We start from the raw sequence: 15,568 nt of genomic DNA, 5'->3' as shown, positions 1-15,568 counted from the left end.
TATGTGAAAGCACACTGACAACTACAGGTGGCTGAGTGGTTACGGCGCTCGGCTGCCGGCCCGAAAGACGCGGGTTCGATCCCGGCCGCGGCGGTCGAATTTCGATGGAGGCGAAATTATAGAGACCCGTGTACTGTGCGATGTCAGTGCACGTTAAAGAACACCAGGTGGTCGAAATTTCCGGAGCCCTTCACTACGGCGTCTCTCATAGCCCGAGTCGTTTTGGGACGCTAAACCCCTATAAACCATTGACAACTACACAAACGAGGTACACGAAACTAGCGCCTTGCGTTGCGCATCTCTTCCTTTGTATACGGTGTCTACATTATGTTGAACTCCCGAGCGTTCAATGACGGACGCATGTGCAGAGACCGCGGCTTATATAATCTCGATGGTGGATTCTGTGGACGTGGTAAATTTCGGCAGGAGTGTATTCTATACCTAAAAAAAACAGAGCTACAGAGAAGGTTTGGACGGCACAGAAAACGACCTCACGCGATTCAAACTGCGGTAAGCGCGCGTCCGACAAGGTTCGTCAAAACGCAAGTGAGACGCTGGCGGGCGCTACCGCACACTGCTCAATAGCTCGACGCCGAACATAGTATCTGCTGCGTTTGGATAACTTGCGTCGAATGCGCGATTATGAGCTCAATATCTCCGCTGATTTTAAGCAATTCGTAGATGTTTTTGTCCATGACATCTACTAGGAAGAGCCGCAGTCAGAGACGCACATAGAACGCAGTTCGCTCTCGCTCTACGGCAATGGTAGTACGGTACTTACATCTCGAAACGCTCGCCAAACTGTGCACATTCTGCAAAAGCATTGGGCTTTCATGGCACACAGCTCTCCGGACGTTGTCGGCAATAGTCAAAACGATGCGTTTGTTCAAAACGCTGCACGATGTTCGTTACTCCTCTTTTCAGCCCGCAAGTTCGCGCGTCACGAAACACCACGGACGGAGGAAGGAAACCATAGGAGAGGCCCTCGCTATCCAAGCCGCATGACAAAAAACGTGCAGGAAGTCACGTGGCTTTGCAAGGCCTACTGGGATTTGTTGGCCGATGGCGCAGCCAATAGCAGCGTTGGGCGCAGCGGCGTCGTCTGCTTCACGCATCACCCATGTCGGCAGACCGGTCGAGTAGAGTTGGAAATTCGCATTTTTATTCAATCGTTGTGGTCCGCGGGAGGCACAAAGTTCCAGAGGCCTGTAGTCGGTGCTGGTCTTCATTGCTGTGCGCTTAGTTCATTCAGGATGCCGTCTTGACGAAAGCGGTTGTTTTGGAAGCCCGCGACAGCCTTCTCTGAAAAGGCTTGGCTTGGCGCTATTCTCTTTCGGCTTTGTGCGGTTGCGTCCCTCAACGCTGCTAGCCTTGTTCCAAGGGGAAATTGACAGTGCCGACGGCTCATAAAGCGATAGACGACGGTGACACGCTGGTTTATGGTTACAGCAGCGCGGGAAGAAAAAGTGCGAGTCGGCGCTTAATTGTTTTGTGTGTGAATACGTGTTCTGCGTGTTCCTTCATTTTTGTGTATTTTTCCCGCGCTGTTTTAACCACGAATAAATACAAACTCGTCCAGACCGTGTCCTTGTAAGCATACCCGTTGCGTCTACATTCCCCTATGCATGACGGTCACACCTGGTGGCGACCGATATGCGTGGGCCGCGGTGTGCTCACCGAAGCGTGCAGTGCCAATGAAGCCGCGCCGCATGCGATGGTATCCGTCAGCAAAGCGATACGCGAAGCAGTCTGAAGCGTACCATATGTTTACTGTACGCTGTGCGAGCGACATGTCAACTGCGTGCAAGTTTTCTCCGATATGGACCCAGTGGATCGACCGACCCGCGCTGCTGTCTCGATCGGGTGTTGTGCGAGCGTAAGGACACATAGCCGGGTTTAGGAGGCGCAGTGTTAGGTTTAAAACATTTGCGCTTAAGGGTGGTGAAGTGTAAGGCCATGCCTCTGTAAGATTGAGTGTACCTCGCAACTTACCGTTTACCGAGATGCCGAGTCGACCCTCGCGACCACCTCGCCGAGTTGCACTTTCTTGCATTCAGCTGATTAAACGGATTAATGAAGTCCAAAATTTGTATTTTATTGGACAATCAAAATATAAGCTTTAAAAAGGTTTGATACAGCATAACACTCATTACAAAACATAGCTTGCTACCTGAAGCAAGCAAAATCTTTTAACAAAAGTGATAACACATGGAAGGAGAACACACATAAAAAGGATTCAACAAAAAATACCAGAAGAAGAAATGCACAACTGAATTAGATCACTTTGCAACCATGAACCATTCGAACAGAGAGAGTAAAACATATATAGGAAGGCAGTAAATGGGGGCTTTGAGACAGAAAAATATTTGTGGACCGATCTTGCCAAATTGTGTGAAAGCTTTCATTTCTCGGTAGTTGTTTCTGCATCAAAAAGTTGATAAAATTTAAGCGATGCAAATGCAAAGTAATTGGAGCACTGCATGGAAGCGACTTGAAAAATTGGTAACAGTTGTCGCAGCTAGTGGAAAAAGGGAATCATTTTCCTCCCTTCTGCTTCATGTATTCCTTTCTGTAATATATGTAAAGAAAGAGAGCACCCTGCTGACACTGTTTCTATTGTTGCATTGTTGTATTTGACTCTTATCTGCCTAGCCTGAAACAGTATAGAAATAGCATAGTTTTCTGTCCAATTTTCTGTTCTGTTTGTTGTGTACTATGTGGTACTTGTGTGCACATGCTGTTTTATATTTGTCAAAACCACGAGCCAACCAACATAGTCTGCACATAAGTCGGGCATTTGAGCTGTGCACAACTAAGGCATGATGACAGCTAAAGAATGTTTAATATAATGTACAAATTGCGGCTGGTAGAATGGTAAGGTTGTCCTCTGTATGCATGAATGTACCAAGTGCATGTGGAAAAGTGTTTTCATCATTTAAGAACATGAATTTGTTGCAAAACTTATATGCTAGTCATGCAGTTCAGGAGAGCAAGCTGCCGGGCTAGTTGGTGATGCATGTTGTAAACTTGGAAGCGCAAAAAACCGGACGACGGACAGAGTAAGGGAACACAAAAAACAGGTTCACGAGCTATTATATGCTAGTGCTTACTCTGTTGCTGCTTGCAGTGGGATGGTCACCCCCTTTTGACACTATTACTTTGAAAGGCCAAAATCACCTTCAGTTGTGTTGAATATCTAGAACTAAAATTGTAAGTATGGTACACTAATTACTCTCTTGATTATTCCGGCTTCTATAGTATGAAAAACATGCACTCCATATTTTTTACAAAATACGAGATACTTCAGTCACCCTGTACCCTAAAGGACAGTAGTGCAGGCACGCTGTAAAGAAAGCTCTGGGAGACTGCTAACTGCAGCCCCTATTCTTGAACATCAGTGACCAATAGTACATGTCCATCTGTGAATCTACAGCATATAGATTCATGAACAAGAACTAGCATTTGCGCTCTGGACATGTACTGATTTTACTTAACTGACTTCTTTTTTAAAATGTGCGTATTGTTCATTTACCACAAAAGACGAAAATCTGATTTTAGGAAGCAGGTAATTTCTGGTTGATTCAGTAGCAATCAAGCTAAATCAAAACCCTGATTACTCCTGAAAAAACTGACAGTGACTGCCATCAAGCATGAGCCTAAGTCGGTGGTGTACATGACGCATTCATATTAAAAAGCTATTCTTTTCAATACTCAGTATGACAGGTTGTAATGTACTCTAAACTGTGAGCAGCCGTTTGAATAGAATTTTATTCTGACAACGTCAGACATGAAAGTCTGTTACATGTAAGATTCTTATTCAGCTCATATTGCGGCAGCAAGCTGCAGTGTCAACATGAAGCATGGGACCCCCTATGGGCTGGTTGCATTCATACTCTACGGTAAATTAAGACATGTGCTGACGAAAACCAAGTCTGATTTTTGAATTCTCACTGTCGCATCAGTCACTGCCCCTTGAATTGAGTTATTTTTTTAAACATCTGCCGGACCTGAGCAGTGTGCAGGCTCTCGGTTGCCTGCTTGCCAACATGAAACAAGCGCATGTTGATGTAATTTTCTGCAACACTTCTGACAAGGTGTATGTAATGATTGTCGAGTGGAGAGTTGTCGAACATGTGCTCATGAAGTTCATTGAAGAGCTCTCTACTGTGGAATGCGTAAAGAACCTCGTGGAGAAGATCAGTGAGTAGTGTTCTTGATGCCAATTTGTTCAGGCGCACTGCCGTCCTGATCACCGCCTCCGATTTTTGACAGATCTTCAGTACACTTTCTGATGGGTATTTCAGCCCTCCTCTGCTTTTCCTCTTAATTAGTGAGTAAATGTTTCCTCGTTCTGTTGTGAGTAGTGCACTTGTGCAGTGCTCACAAGTCAGCTTTGCAGCCAATTTATGAGCTACATAACCTGCCATGTAAGCCACAATTCGGCCTCCACATTCACTGATGTAGCCTGGAGCTATGATGTAGTCATGGTCTGCAGCTGTTACCTGAGAGTGCTGAACAGCATCACTGTCTAGAAGTTGCCTCCTTGGTGCAGATATATTCAAGACCTGAGAAGAAATAACTGTTGCACTGCTGCATGACAATATGGAGAGGCTGTCCAGGCTCAGACAGTTGCCTGTTGATACATCAGCCAGTTCACTTTGTACAATCACTTTTTTGAAGGCAGCACGAAACTGCTGTGTAGTAGGGTTGTCATTATGCCCGCCATGTGCTCGAATCAGGCCAAGAAACAGTTCCAAATGGTCCTGGCAAATTTTGTGGGCCGAAATGTACTTCAGCACTCGTTTTTCAGTGACAAGAAAATGAAAAAGACTAATCAGGCTTTGCATGCAGATGATAAAACCTAAGAAACCTGTCTTTCGGTTTGTTTCAATCATTCGTCTTCCATTTGCAGACTCCTTCAAGGAAGAGAGGTAATGGGTTGTGGTTTTGAACATGCCTTCGAAAGCTTCAATGTTCTTTTCATTTATAGGTTTCTTCCAACCTTTCTGATATGGGTTTCTAGAATTTAGGGCATCAAATGTCTCATTAATTTTCAACAAAAAATTCTCTGTTGCCTGTGTGCCAGAAAAACCTTCCAGGTCAAGTTCCCTGCACTCGGCTAGTGCTGTCGCAACAGAAGTGCTCATTACTTGGGCAGCAAGTCTAACTTTCATGGGCTCAATATGAGCTCTGCGCAACTTGTTAGCCAAATGTAGGCCTTCTTTCTGCTGCTCAGTATGCAGCCGCTCAATATGCTCCCATGACACTGTCCTTCCTTGGTGGTCAATAAAGTACCTCTTGTGTGCCAGTGCATTCCTCACAAGTTTTAGCATATGGCAGGGATCCAAAAAAGCTGCCACTGGTTCCTGGGTAGCTGGGTGTCGAAAGGTTGTTTTTAGGTCTCCCACATGTTGGAAATCACACCCAAGCTCTTGCAACATAGCCAGATTTGCGGGCGCCCCGTCACAAGTGAGTGAAGCAACCATAGCTCCAGCATCATGTGCCTTATGAAGGCACTGGGTGACAAGGTTAGCCTTCTGTGTTCCAATTAGGCCATCAACTAGGAAGTACCCAAGGGGCAACTTCCATCGCCCATTAATAGCCACAGCCATTATAACGAATGCAGCCTTTGCTTGTGGCAAAGAGTCGCTGTCAATGCCACTGCCAAAGTCAACAAACCCTTCAAAGTTGCGTTTGTTCCACTGGATGTTTTGCCGAATAGCCATTTCATCAACCATGAGGCTGCAAACTGTTCGGTGCCCCTTGCTTGCTGTTTCAGCACACTTCATTTTTAGTGCATTGAAAGCTTCTGTTGAAAGTCCTGCCTGGCCATCAACAGTCTCATACCATTTTCGCAAAGTTCTGGGATGTGGGAGGCACGTGTCAAAAACTTTCCTGACATACTGATAGGCTCGTGGGGAATAGAAATTTAAAGTTAAGGCAAAAGTTCTCAGTTCAAGGGAGTACTGCTTTGGAGTGCCAATTCCACCATGCTTTCCGACTTGTCTTTCAAGTAGGTGCTTATTTACTTTACCCAGGCCATCTAAAACAGACACTTGCTCTGTCAGGAGGATATTCTCCATAGTTAAAGCTGACAGAACAGATTTTAGTTCCGCATTTTTCTTTTGCAGTCTCCGCCTTGTTTGCTGCAGCCTTTTTATGCTTTTTCTTGACTGAGCATGCATTGCAGAAAACCATGCAGCCCTTGCTCTCAAGTAAGCTTTTTCGGGTGTGTCCTCCTATGAAGAGAGATAGAAAATGCAATGCATCATTAGAACAATGCACACCCAAGCCTTGCATACCACAGTTACAACAGTGTGCACATATAAAACACAAAGCACTCTGAATGTTCCATTAAAAGAAGAATGAAGGATCTCGGTTAATCTTCTCGTCCTACTTTAATATCAAAGTGTTTCACCTCATGATGGAAATGCTCAGCATGCCATCACTCACAACGCACAGAAAATTGACTTGATCATCTTTTTCTCGCACATTGTACCATAGCAACAGATCATTTGCCCTGTCACATATTTTACCAGCACCTCACCTCACATCAAGCCTGTAATGCCTCAAGGGTAACCCTGCTTTTGTCCAGATGGAAAAGTACAAAAATTCACCTGTAACCTTAATGATGAAAGAATGCAATGATTTACCTTCCAGGATTGCCATGATAACAGAGTCTTTGTTATTTCAGTCAGGATCACTTTCTTATATGGATTCCTCACACTTTCAGTAACAAAATTTGATTTCTCAGATGACTAATTCGCACCTGCTGTTTATTTTTTCTTTGTGAATTTTCGTAAGAATATTTACTTGGCAATGATGCTTCTCGACTTGCACCTGAGTGCCGTACCTACGCTGCTTTTTTGTTTTTGAAACAATTTTGTTCCGCTTTGAGTCCTCCCCATCTTCCCCTATGTAATGCCCCTAGTGGACCCTTAGGGTACTTGAATAGATCAATAAATGAAGCTGTGACTCACCGATTCTCCTCTGGTAGACAGAGAGGTGTCCAAGAAGAAGATTCCATTATGTGCTCTTCAGCTTGATATGCAGGCCACTCACACACTTAAAAATTAATTGGTTTATTGATTCATCATTGCATACAATATACCATGCAGATCAGTTAGTAGATATTAGTAAAAATTGCCACGGCGAAATCAAGTTAAGTCCATTCACACAGTCTGGGTGCCTGCACATGCTGTGTTAAAGATTATGCTAATAATGCATGCTGTGGATGGGCCACTCACGCTATCAAATACGCTCTTGGCATATGCACAAGCATTTGACATTCATGGTGTTGAATTCTGCTTCAGAAATAGGCACATTTGACAGGTCCATTTACCATTGCTGGCCTCCTTCTTCGTGGCGTCCCAACCGAGGCTGGGGCGGTTGGCAAAGTCGGAAGTTCCTGCATAAGATAAACTGTTTAGTAATGCAGCCCACCTTAGAATGCCTGTTGCCCTGTTCTCCTCCGCCATGCATCAAGGCATAAGAAGGAAAGCAGGACATGAGGCTAATCGCAAAATTACTCGGCATGCCCACTACTGGGCCACGCAACAGCTTCAGTGCATATGTACTCAATGCCTTTCGATGTCACTGCAAAAGAAAAACGCTCGCACATTGTTAAACTCATATCACCTAGCATGTTAAGGTAATGTTATATGTCTACACATTTTATTTTTATTATACACTCAAAGTGTTGCTGAAATAAAGCAGGGTTAATAGCACAACTGTGTAGAAGCGTGAATACATACAGCTTTAAAAATTATTGCATTAAATTTTGTGTCGTGCAATCTCCTCATCTGAATGCCCACTGGAACTGACGTTAAAGAGGTTGGCATGTACCCATATAAGAAGTATTTCATGAAAACTTATACAAGGAACAACTGAAAAAGAAGAAAACATGACAGTACAAATTTTTCATGTAGCACGCATGCCAGTTTGCACCGAATACTTTCTACATAGCTGTCAATGACCTTGTCCAAAAGCAGTAAAACCAGTTCGGAATAACGTGAGAAAATTTTGTAGAAAAGATATCACTGACCTGGTGGAGTATGTCTTGCATAGCCAAATTTTTCTTGATACTGACAGATTATTTGTAGTGGAACTCTGACGAGATGACTATATTGATTTGTGTAACGAACATAAGCAATGAAGGCACATGAAAGAATATTGTGGCAGTTACTAATGTGCTTATGTGGTTCCACAAAAAGGTACCATCCTATATGAAGGATCTTTGCAGAACCTACTGCACTCTGCTACTGTCTCCGGTAAGCACGGGGCCTGACAAACAACTGCAGGTTCTACTGCACTTTACATTGCAGAATTGCAACGACATCCTACCTCATGCAGTGAATAAACCTGGATGGAAACCACACAGGACGATATGAAACTTACTGGTGTAAGTTGAAAGGCTTGAGATGGCCCTGGCTGAATGTCCAGCATTCTGGCCACATCCATAGATGCCTGTAAAAAAATTTTGTTCAGGAGAAATGTGTGTGTACCTAGACATAATGCGCTCAGTTTTAAGCACCTAGTGAAAAGTGGAGAAGCATCACACTACTAGACCGTTTTGAGTTATGTCTGAAGGAATAAAGATATGACTGGTGTGCTGAGGTGGCTTGGTCAAAACTTCCTCTGAGCCTGCACCAGGAAGCTTTCTTTTACATAAAAATTCACCCGTTTCATGACTCGTGCTGCGAGATAAACTCAGACACTGTCAATCTTCTAGCAGTTGCTGTCACAAAATGGTATATCGTAACATACCTGTTGTGATGGGCCTGGTAAAGTTTCCTGGCTTTCAGTGACATCCATAGGTGCCTGTGAAAAAAAATTTTATTCTTGAGAAATATGCTTCTACAAAAGCATAAGATGTATTCAGTTCTAAGCAACTACTGAAAAATAGAAAAGCATCAGACTGCTAGGCTGTGTTTTCAGTTCTGTAAAAAGGATTATAAAAAATGACTAATGTGTTGAGGCGATTCAGAGAAAACTTCCTCTGAGCCAGTGCCAGGATGCATTCTGTTACAGAAATCTGTTTTTGGTCACTCGTGCTGTGACATAAACGCAGACACTGTTGTTCTTCGAATTGATGCCGTCACAAAATGGCATATTGTAAAATACCTGTTGTGATGGGCCTGCCAAAGTCTCCTGGCTTTCAGCGACATCCATAGGTGCCTGTAAAAAAAAATTTATTCTGGAGGAATGTCATCATCGTCATCATCAGCCTGACTACGCCCACTGAAGGGTGAAGGCCTATCCCATGTCTCCAATTAACCCTGTCCTTTGCCAGCTGCGGCCACCGCATTCCCGCAAACTCCTTAATCTCACCCGCCCACCTAACTTCCTGCCGCCCCCTGCTACGCTTGCCTTCTCTTGGAATCCACTCTGTTACCCTTAAGGACCAGCGGTTATCTTGCCTTTGCATTACGTGCCCTGCCCAAGCCCACTTCTTCCTCTTGATTTCAACTAGGATGTCATTAACCCACGTTTGTTCCCTCATCCACTCTGCCTACTTCTGGTTTCTTAACGTTACACCTGTCATTTTCCTATCCGTAGCTCACTGTGTTGTCCTTCACTTAAGCTGAACCCTCTTTATTAGCCTCCACATTTCTGCCCCATAGATGAGTACCGGTAAGATACAGCTGTCGTAGACTTTTCTCTTGAGGGATAATGGTAAACTGCCATTCATGATCTGGGAGAACCTGCCATATGCGCTCCACCCATTCTTATTCTTCTAGTTATTTCCCTTTCATGATCTGTATTAGCGGTCACTACCTGCCCTAAGTAGGCATATTTTCTTACTACTTCCAGCACCTCGCTACCAATTGCGAACTGCTGTTTCTACTTTGGTTTTCTGCATATTATTTTTTAGCCCCACCATTCTGCTCTGCCTGTCTAACTCATTGATCATGCTTTGCAGCTCTTGTCCTGAGTGGCTTAGCAAGGCAATGTCATCAGCGAATCGCAAATTACTCAGGTATTCTCCATTAACTCTTATCCCCAAATGTTCCCATTTCAGGCCGCGGAATACCTCCTGTAAACAGGCAGTGAATAGCATTGGCGAGATCGTGTCTCCCTGCCTGACACCCTTCCTTATTGGAATTTTATTGCTGACTATATGGAGGACTATGGTAGGCGTGCAATCGTTATAAATATCTTCCAATATTTTCATATAACACTCTTCCACACGCTGATTCTGCAGTGCCTGCATGACAGTTGAGGTTTCCACTGAGTTAAATGCTTTCTCGTAGTCGATGAAGGCCATATATAGGGGTCGGTTATAATCTGTGCATTCCTCTATCACTCACTGATAGCGTGAACATGATCTATTGTTGAGTATCTTTTACAAAAGCCTGCCTAATTATTTGGTTGATTAAAGCCTAAGGTTGTCCTGACTATTAGCGATTACCTTAGCAAATACTTAGTAGGCAATGAACAGTAAGCTGATCGGTCTGTAATTCTTCAAGTCCTTGACGTCTCTTTTATAAAGATAATGTTAGCATTCTTCCAAGCACCTGGTACTCTCGAGGTCACAAGGCATTGCATATATAGGATGGCTAGTTCTACTAGCACAATCTCCCCTCCCTCCTTCAACAAATCTGCTGTTACCTGATCCTCACCAGCTGCTTTCCCGCTTTTCATTCCTACTAAGGCTTCCGTTACTTCCTCTTCTCTTACTGCTACGGGATGTCCCATTGCTGTGCGCTGCGGCTTCTCTCATTAACGTTCTGATTGCATTGGCTACTGCATAGATTTGTGCCTCTTTGGCTATTTGATATCTTATCCATATTGCTACCCAATGGGCACTGGAACTCTCTTGGACGTCTCATGGATGTCCTAAACATCCACAGGACGTCCAAGGGAGCATCAGTGCCCATTGGGTAATGATATTGCCCTCTTTGTCTGTTAACGCATACACCATGTACCAAGCATACAAGGTGTTCAGCTTTAAGGAGCTAGTGAAAGATGGAGGTGGAGCATCACACTTTAAGACTGTTTTGAGTGCTGTCTGAAGGGATAAGAAATATGATGACTAGTGTGTCATGGGATTCGGATAAATCTTCTGGTGAGCCCGTGCCAGGAAGCAGTGTTTGTAGCTCCTACTCCAACATATACACAGCCACTGTGATGCTTTGAATAGCTGTAGTAGTCACAAAACAGCGCTGTTTGAAAATACCTGTTGCAGTGGAGACGCTGGAGATGTGTGACTTTGTGTTAGTGCTTGCTGGGCGCCATGCTGAGCAGTGGCAGCAACAGCTGTGCCATCGCCTGGCTGCTGTGAAAGGGGTTCCTGCTGTAAATGAATAATGAGGTGCATCACATGCTCGCAGTGGAACGCCAGCCTTAGCTAAAAAGATGCATGTAATTCAACAGACAGATGTACCAATCTGAGACTGTCAATATGGAACACAGCCAGTGGGCGAGAGTGCACCCATTTCTTAAGAAAGCAACAGCAGAGAAATGCATTGTTAGTACAGCAGGTCTACCATATTTTTGAGAAGGGAGAGTGGGGTGTCTCTCCTCAGGTTCACCCAGCTATACCCCATGAAGTGTGTATGGTATGTGTATGAGGAATTATATATGCAGAACTGCCGTATCTGTATCATAAGGGAGCTAATTATACTCATTGGCATCCACCCAAGCGCAGCTATGCGGCTAAAGGAAAGCTATAAATTGTTTCCACAGAAACTTCGCAAAAGAAAACGGGATTCCCCTAAACATTTGACCAAGCTTTCTGCCTGTGTTTTGTCTTTTTTTCTTTGTCTCATGCTTCCCTTAATTTTCCTTATGTGTATGACACTTACCGTATTTACTCGCGTAATTTGCGCCCGCACATAGATTGTGCACCCCAAAAAGTTTCAAACTTTTAACCCGATAAAAAAAAAAAAAAACTACTCGCACATTTTGCGCACTATGCTGAGCCAGACCACCAGCATGTACGCGGGTGCGAACTGTGCCGTTTACCCGGCTTGCTCGCGCTGGCGGTCGCTGTCCCGGACGAACAGTTGCGCGCGCGCCCGAATCCAAAACTCTACCGTACCGTTTGCTATACGGTTTGCCGCTAGTCAGTCGGGCCACACGCAAGGGCCCCGTTTTATTGCCCGTTATCTCCTCCCACGGCTGACTTCGCGATTGAATCTTTGCGCGTTTATTGCTTTGAGCTACGCACGTGCCGTCATGTCATGCCACCCCGCGGGGAGCTGTAGCGTGGGGAAGGGGGGACGTGTCAACCTTGTTGCCATGGGGCGAGGGGTGCCAACCTTTTTTTTAGGACGTGTTCGGATAACTCGCTTGCGCGTAAATTGCGCACCCTCTTTTTGGAGCCCTAATTAAAGAAAAAACGTGCGCAAATCACGCGAGCAAATACGTACGGTGCTCTATGCCTTATGGAACTTCTTTGTGATTTCCTTTGTAAACGAACTATAGTTTTAAGGAATTACAGTGCTCTCTCAGTGACACTTCCCAGGTGCTATGGCCGAGATGACAACAAAAAATGCACCGCCTACTTCTAGGCGCAAACATTTGCACACTACAAGTAATAATTAAATAGAAATGATGCCCCAAGGAAAACTGTGGTGTGCTCGATGCTCTCTTTTTTTTATTTTCTTCTAATGATGGAGTGCGTAAGCTAATAAATAAATAAATTATTATGTACAGTAAGCAGAATTTCACCAGAGCCATATATAAACCGCAGCCAGTTTAGGAGTATAGTGACACAATTACTTTTTATCAGTGCGGGAGTACTGTAGCCGCGCTACTCGATCATAATAACGTCTAGCTAAAGCCATTTATTCACAAATCGTTCTATTTCTTGCACGAACACCTAAAACATCATATTGAACGCATGCTTATGCAGTCAAGTTATAATAAAGCACCTTCTCAATAAGAGCATTTCTTTCCAATCTCTTGAGAATGTATAGAAGGTGGTTCCTCACCTGAAGGGGGACGGCATCCGCACGTATACGAACTACGAGCGGCGACATCCGATCGAAGTGCTCGGGCAGGAAATGTTTTGAACATACGCAGGTCCATTTTGCTGGCTCCCAGTCTCTTTGGCCGGGTCTAACGGCCTCAGTCCACTGCCTCCTTCGCTCTGGATCTTTCGGAAACCTGTTTGAAAACAATACTATTCACTGCACTCGGACAAAGAGCCACCAATAAGGCCGGGGCGGTACGAATACCACGTTCACGCCGTGTCGTGCGTTATGTTCTGCGAGCATGCATTTTACTCATTACGCAGTCAATTAAATACGAAAACAAAATGCAGTATACTTACGTGTGGAAAGTGACGCCCGGTTCTTGTCCTGGCGTGCGCGACCGACACCCAGGAACGCAGCAGCTGAGCATCGCAGCGTCTTTGTTGTCAATGGGAGCAGAAGTCTCTCTTTCCGCCGTGTCTGACAGCTGCCGACAGCCTGGCGCGGCGCGAAATCGTCTGCTCGCGACGCTCGCGTTGATCTTCGCGGCGCTCGCATGCCATTGGCTGAGAAAACGGCCAAGTGTCATGGCGGAGCCCTCACTTCTGGCTTCAAAAAATGTGACGTAGCAGTCTCTTCTCTTTTCCTTGGATGGATGGATGGATAGATAGATGGATGGATGGATGGATGGATGTATAAGTGGATGGATGATAATGGTGTTACCTTTTGTATCGGGAGGCAGCTTTCACCACTTATCCTATACATCCCCCATTGTTAATTGATTTTTTTTCCTTTTCCTTCAGTTTCGCTCTTAAAATGTCTAGTTTGACTATCTTTTTCCTCTCAGAATTCACTCCTTTCTCAATTTTTTCCACCAATCTTCCAACCTCCCCTTCGGCAACGTCACGCTTCCCCCCCCCCCTCCCCCCAGTAAATACCAGCGTCCCAGCGCTCTATGTCTGCTGACTACTTCAATGATGAACTCTGGGAGGAGTCATTGTACCTCAGGATTAGCGTCATGCCGAAGTTATCACCATTCCCAAGCCCGGCAAGCGGCCGTCACTTGATTCCCTCCGGCCGGTCTCCCTAACATCACGTTTAGAAAAACTCTATGAACGGGTCATCCACACCCGCCTCCAAAATTATACTGTTCGAAGACAATATTCTCTTCCCCCCTACTATGGTTGGGCTCAGGCCAGGGCTTTCGCCCCAAGACTCCTTCCTGCTCCTGCGAGAAGAGATGATTACCAACATCCCCAGAGGTGAAGAACATATATCTCATCTTGGCCTTAGATTTAAAGGTCGCCTGCGACAACATATCCCTCCAGGCGATCCTTCAAGCCATAAATGACCTTAACGGCGGAGAAAAGTAATTTGCTTACGTGCGTGCGTTCCTCACGGGCCGCACGGCCACGATAGGCATCGGACAAACCCACTCCGACGTCAAAGATATGTCACAAAGGCACACCTCAGGGAGCTATTATTTCTCCCCTGCTCTTCAACATTGCTATGCTCAGACTATCGCGTGCACTACAAGCACTTCCAAATTTCGGCTTTACCATATACGCGGATGATATAACTATATGGGTCACAAAGGGTTCCCTGGGCAAAAAAGTGCAGTCCCCACAATCAGCAGCCCGGATCGTCGAGGGCTTCGCCTCGCAAAGCGGCTCCACTGCGCCCCGGAGAAATCGGAGGCCATACGAGTACATGGCCCGAGATACGTCTGTCCAGCCCACATCAACCTCACGATCGAGGGTCAAGCCATCAGGGAAGTTAACCTGACCCGCATTCTTGGTCTTTGGATACAGATGCAACCTCCCTGTTACCCACACCATCCAGACACTCAAGACTACTGCAAACCAGATAGTTCGCATGATCAGCCGCATTACCAAGCATCGCCAAGGAATGCGAGAAGAAGACACTCTTTGGCTGGTGCAAGCACTGGTGCTTAGCCGGATCACATACGGACTGCCCTTTCACACGCTAACAAAGGGAGAGGAGCAGCAAGCTGACACCATCATATGGGGCCCGGGGTATACAAGACGACCCATAACCTTCCTAAAAACACCTCGACGGAGGGTCTGACCGCACTAGGAATCTCCAACATCTTTACGGAACTAACAGAAGCCATCCGTGCATCTCAAACACTAAGACTTCAGATGGACGAGCTATCCTACGCCGAGTAGGCACAGTTGCGGACATCCGCGCACTAGATGTTCAATCCTCTCTAGAGAAATAGTTCAGGAAATACATCAGCGTGGCACCGATAAGACGTTCACACAGGCAGACGACGAGCGCGAGTATCCTACCTATGCCGACGGCTAGCCAATTGCCCGAACGTGGTTTATGTTGACGCCGCAGCATATCCGGACCATGACAAGTACGCAGTGGTGGCAGTGGAGCACCGCTTCTCCACTCTATTCACTGCCTCTGTAAGAGCCGAAACACCAGCGGCCGCAGAGACCACTGCCGTGGCCATTGCCATTAGGCATTACGAGTCGGAAGCCCAAAGCGCTCATGTCATCACAGACTCGCAACACGCATGTTGAAACTTCCTGAGAGGCCGACTTCCCAAGCACGTCAGTCGGCTCATGGGCACTGCACCCCTCACCAAGCACCACCATATCACCTGGACCCCAGGCCAC

The 15,568-nt window shown here is 45.6% G+C and overlaps 2 protein-coding genes across 6 annotated transcripts in view; both read right to left on the bottom strand.

Moving 5' to 3' along the window:
* Window positions 1-1,027, bottom strand: part of LOC144099151 (uncharacterized) — a 78,797-nt gene extending 77,770 nt beyond the window's left edge. For 2 of the 4 annotated variants that reach the window (XM_077632266.1, XM_077632267.1), the window contains exon 1: window positions 782-1,006. In XM_077632266.1, the coding sequence (XP_077488392.1) occupies window positions 782-835 (54 nt within the window). In that variant the 5' untranslated portion in view covers window positions 836-1,006. Of the gene's footprint in view, window positions 1-781 lie in introns of all 4 variants that reach the window. The other 2 variants (XM_077632269.1, XM_077632268.1) reach the window with 2 other exon arrangements.
* Window positions 1,028-8,717: 7,690 nt separating this feature from the next.
* On the bottom strand, window positions 8,718-13,066 carry LOC144097120 (uncharacterized). Of its 2 annotated transcripts, none has more exons than XM_077629902.1 (4): window positions 12,939-13,066; window positions 11,180-11,296; window positions 9,124-9,177; window positions 8,718-8,820 (listed from the first exon to the last, which is right to left on the bottom strand). In XM_077629902.1, the coding sequence occupies exons 1-4, from the start codon at window positions 12,984-12,986 to the stop codon at window positions 8,728-8,730; spliced, it is 312 nt and encodes a 103-aa protein (XP_077486028.1). In that variant the 5' UTR covers window positions 12,987-13,066; the 3' UTR covers window positions 8,718-8,727. The 2 variants fall into 2 exon arrangements, with proteins under 2 accessions (XP_077486028.1, XP_077486029.1); XM_077629903.1 differs by having other exon boundaries at window positions 11,180-11,293; window positions 12,939-13,055.
* Window positions 13,067-15,568: the final 2,502 nt, after the last annotated feature.

This window comes from Amblyomma americanum, chromosome 7, assembly GCF_052857255.1.
Source record: "Amblyomma americanum isolate KBUSLIRL-KWMA chromosome 7, ASM5285725v1, whole genome shotgun sequence".
NCBI lineage: Eukaryota > Metazoa > Arthropoda > Arachnida > Ixodida > Ixodidae > Amblyomma > Amblyomma americanum.
The sequence above is the reverse complement of the archived record's forward strand: the minus strand, read 5'-3'. Positions and strand labels throughout refer to the sequence as shown.

Bases quoted from the DNA above. Each gene is read 5' to 3' on its own strand.
- LOC144097120 (XM_077629902.1), bottom strand. From the start codon at position 12,986: ATGTCGCCGCTCGTAGTTCGTATACGTGCGGATGCCGTCCCCCTTCAG. The intron at 9,178-11,179 runs GTATTTTCAAAC...TTTTTTTTACAG, and splicing joins CAGCGTCTCCACTGCAACAG to GCACCTATGGATGTCGCTGA. The intron at 8,821-9,123 runs GTATTTTACAAT...TTTTTTTCACAG, and splicing joins TGGCAGGCCCATCACAACAG to GCACCTATGGATGTCACTGA.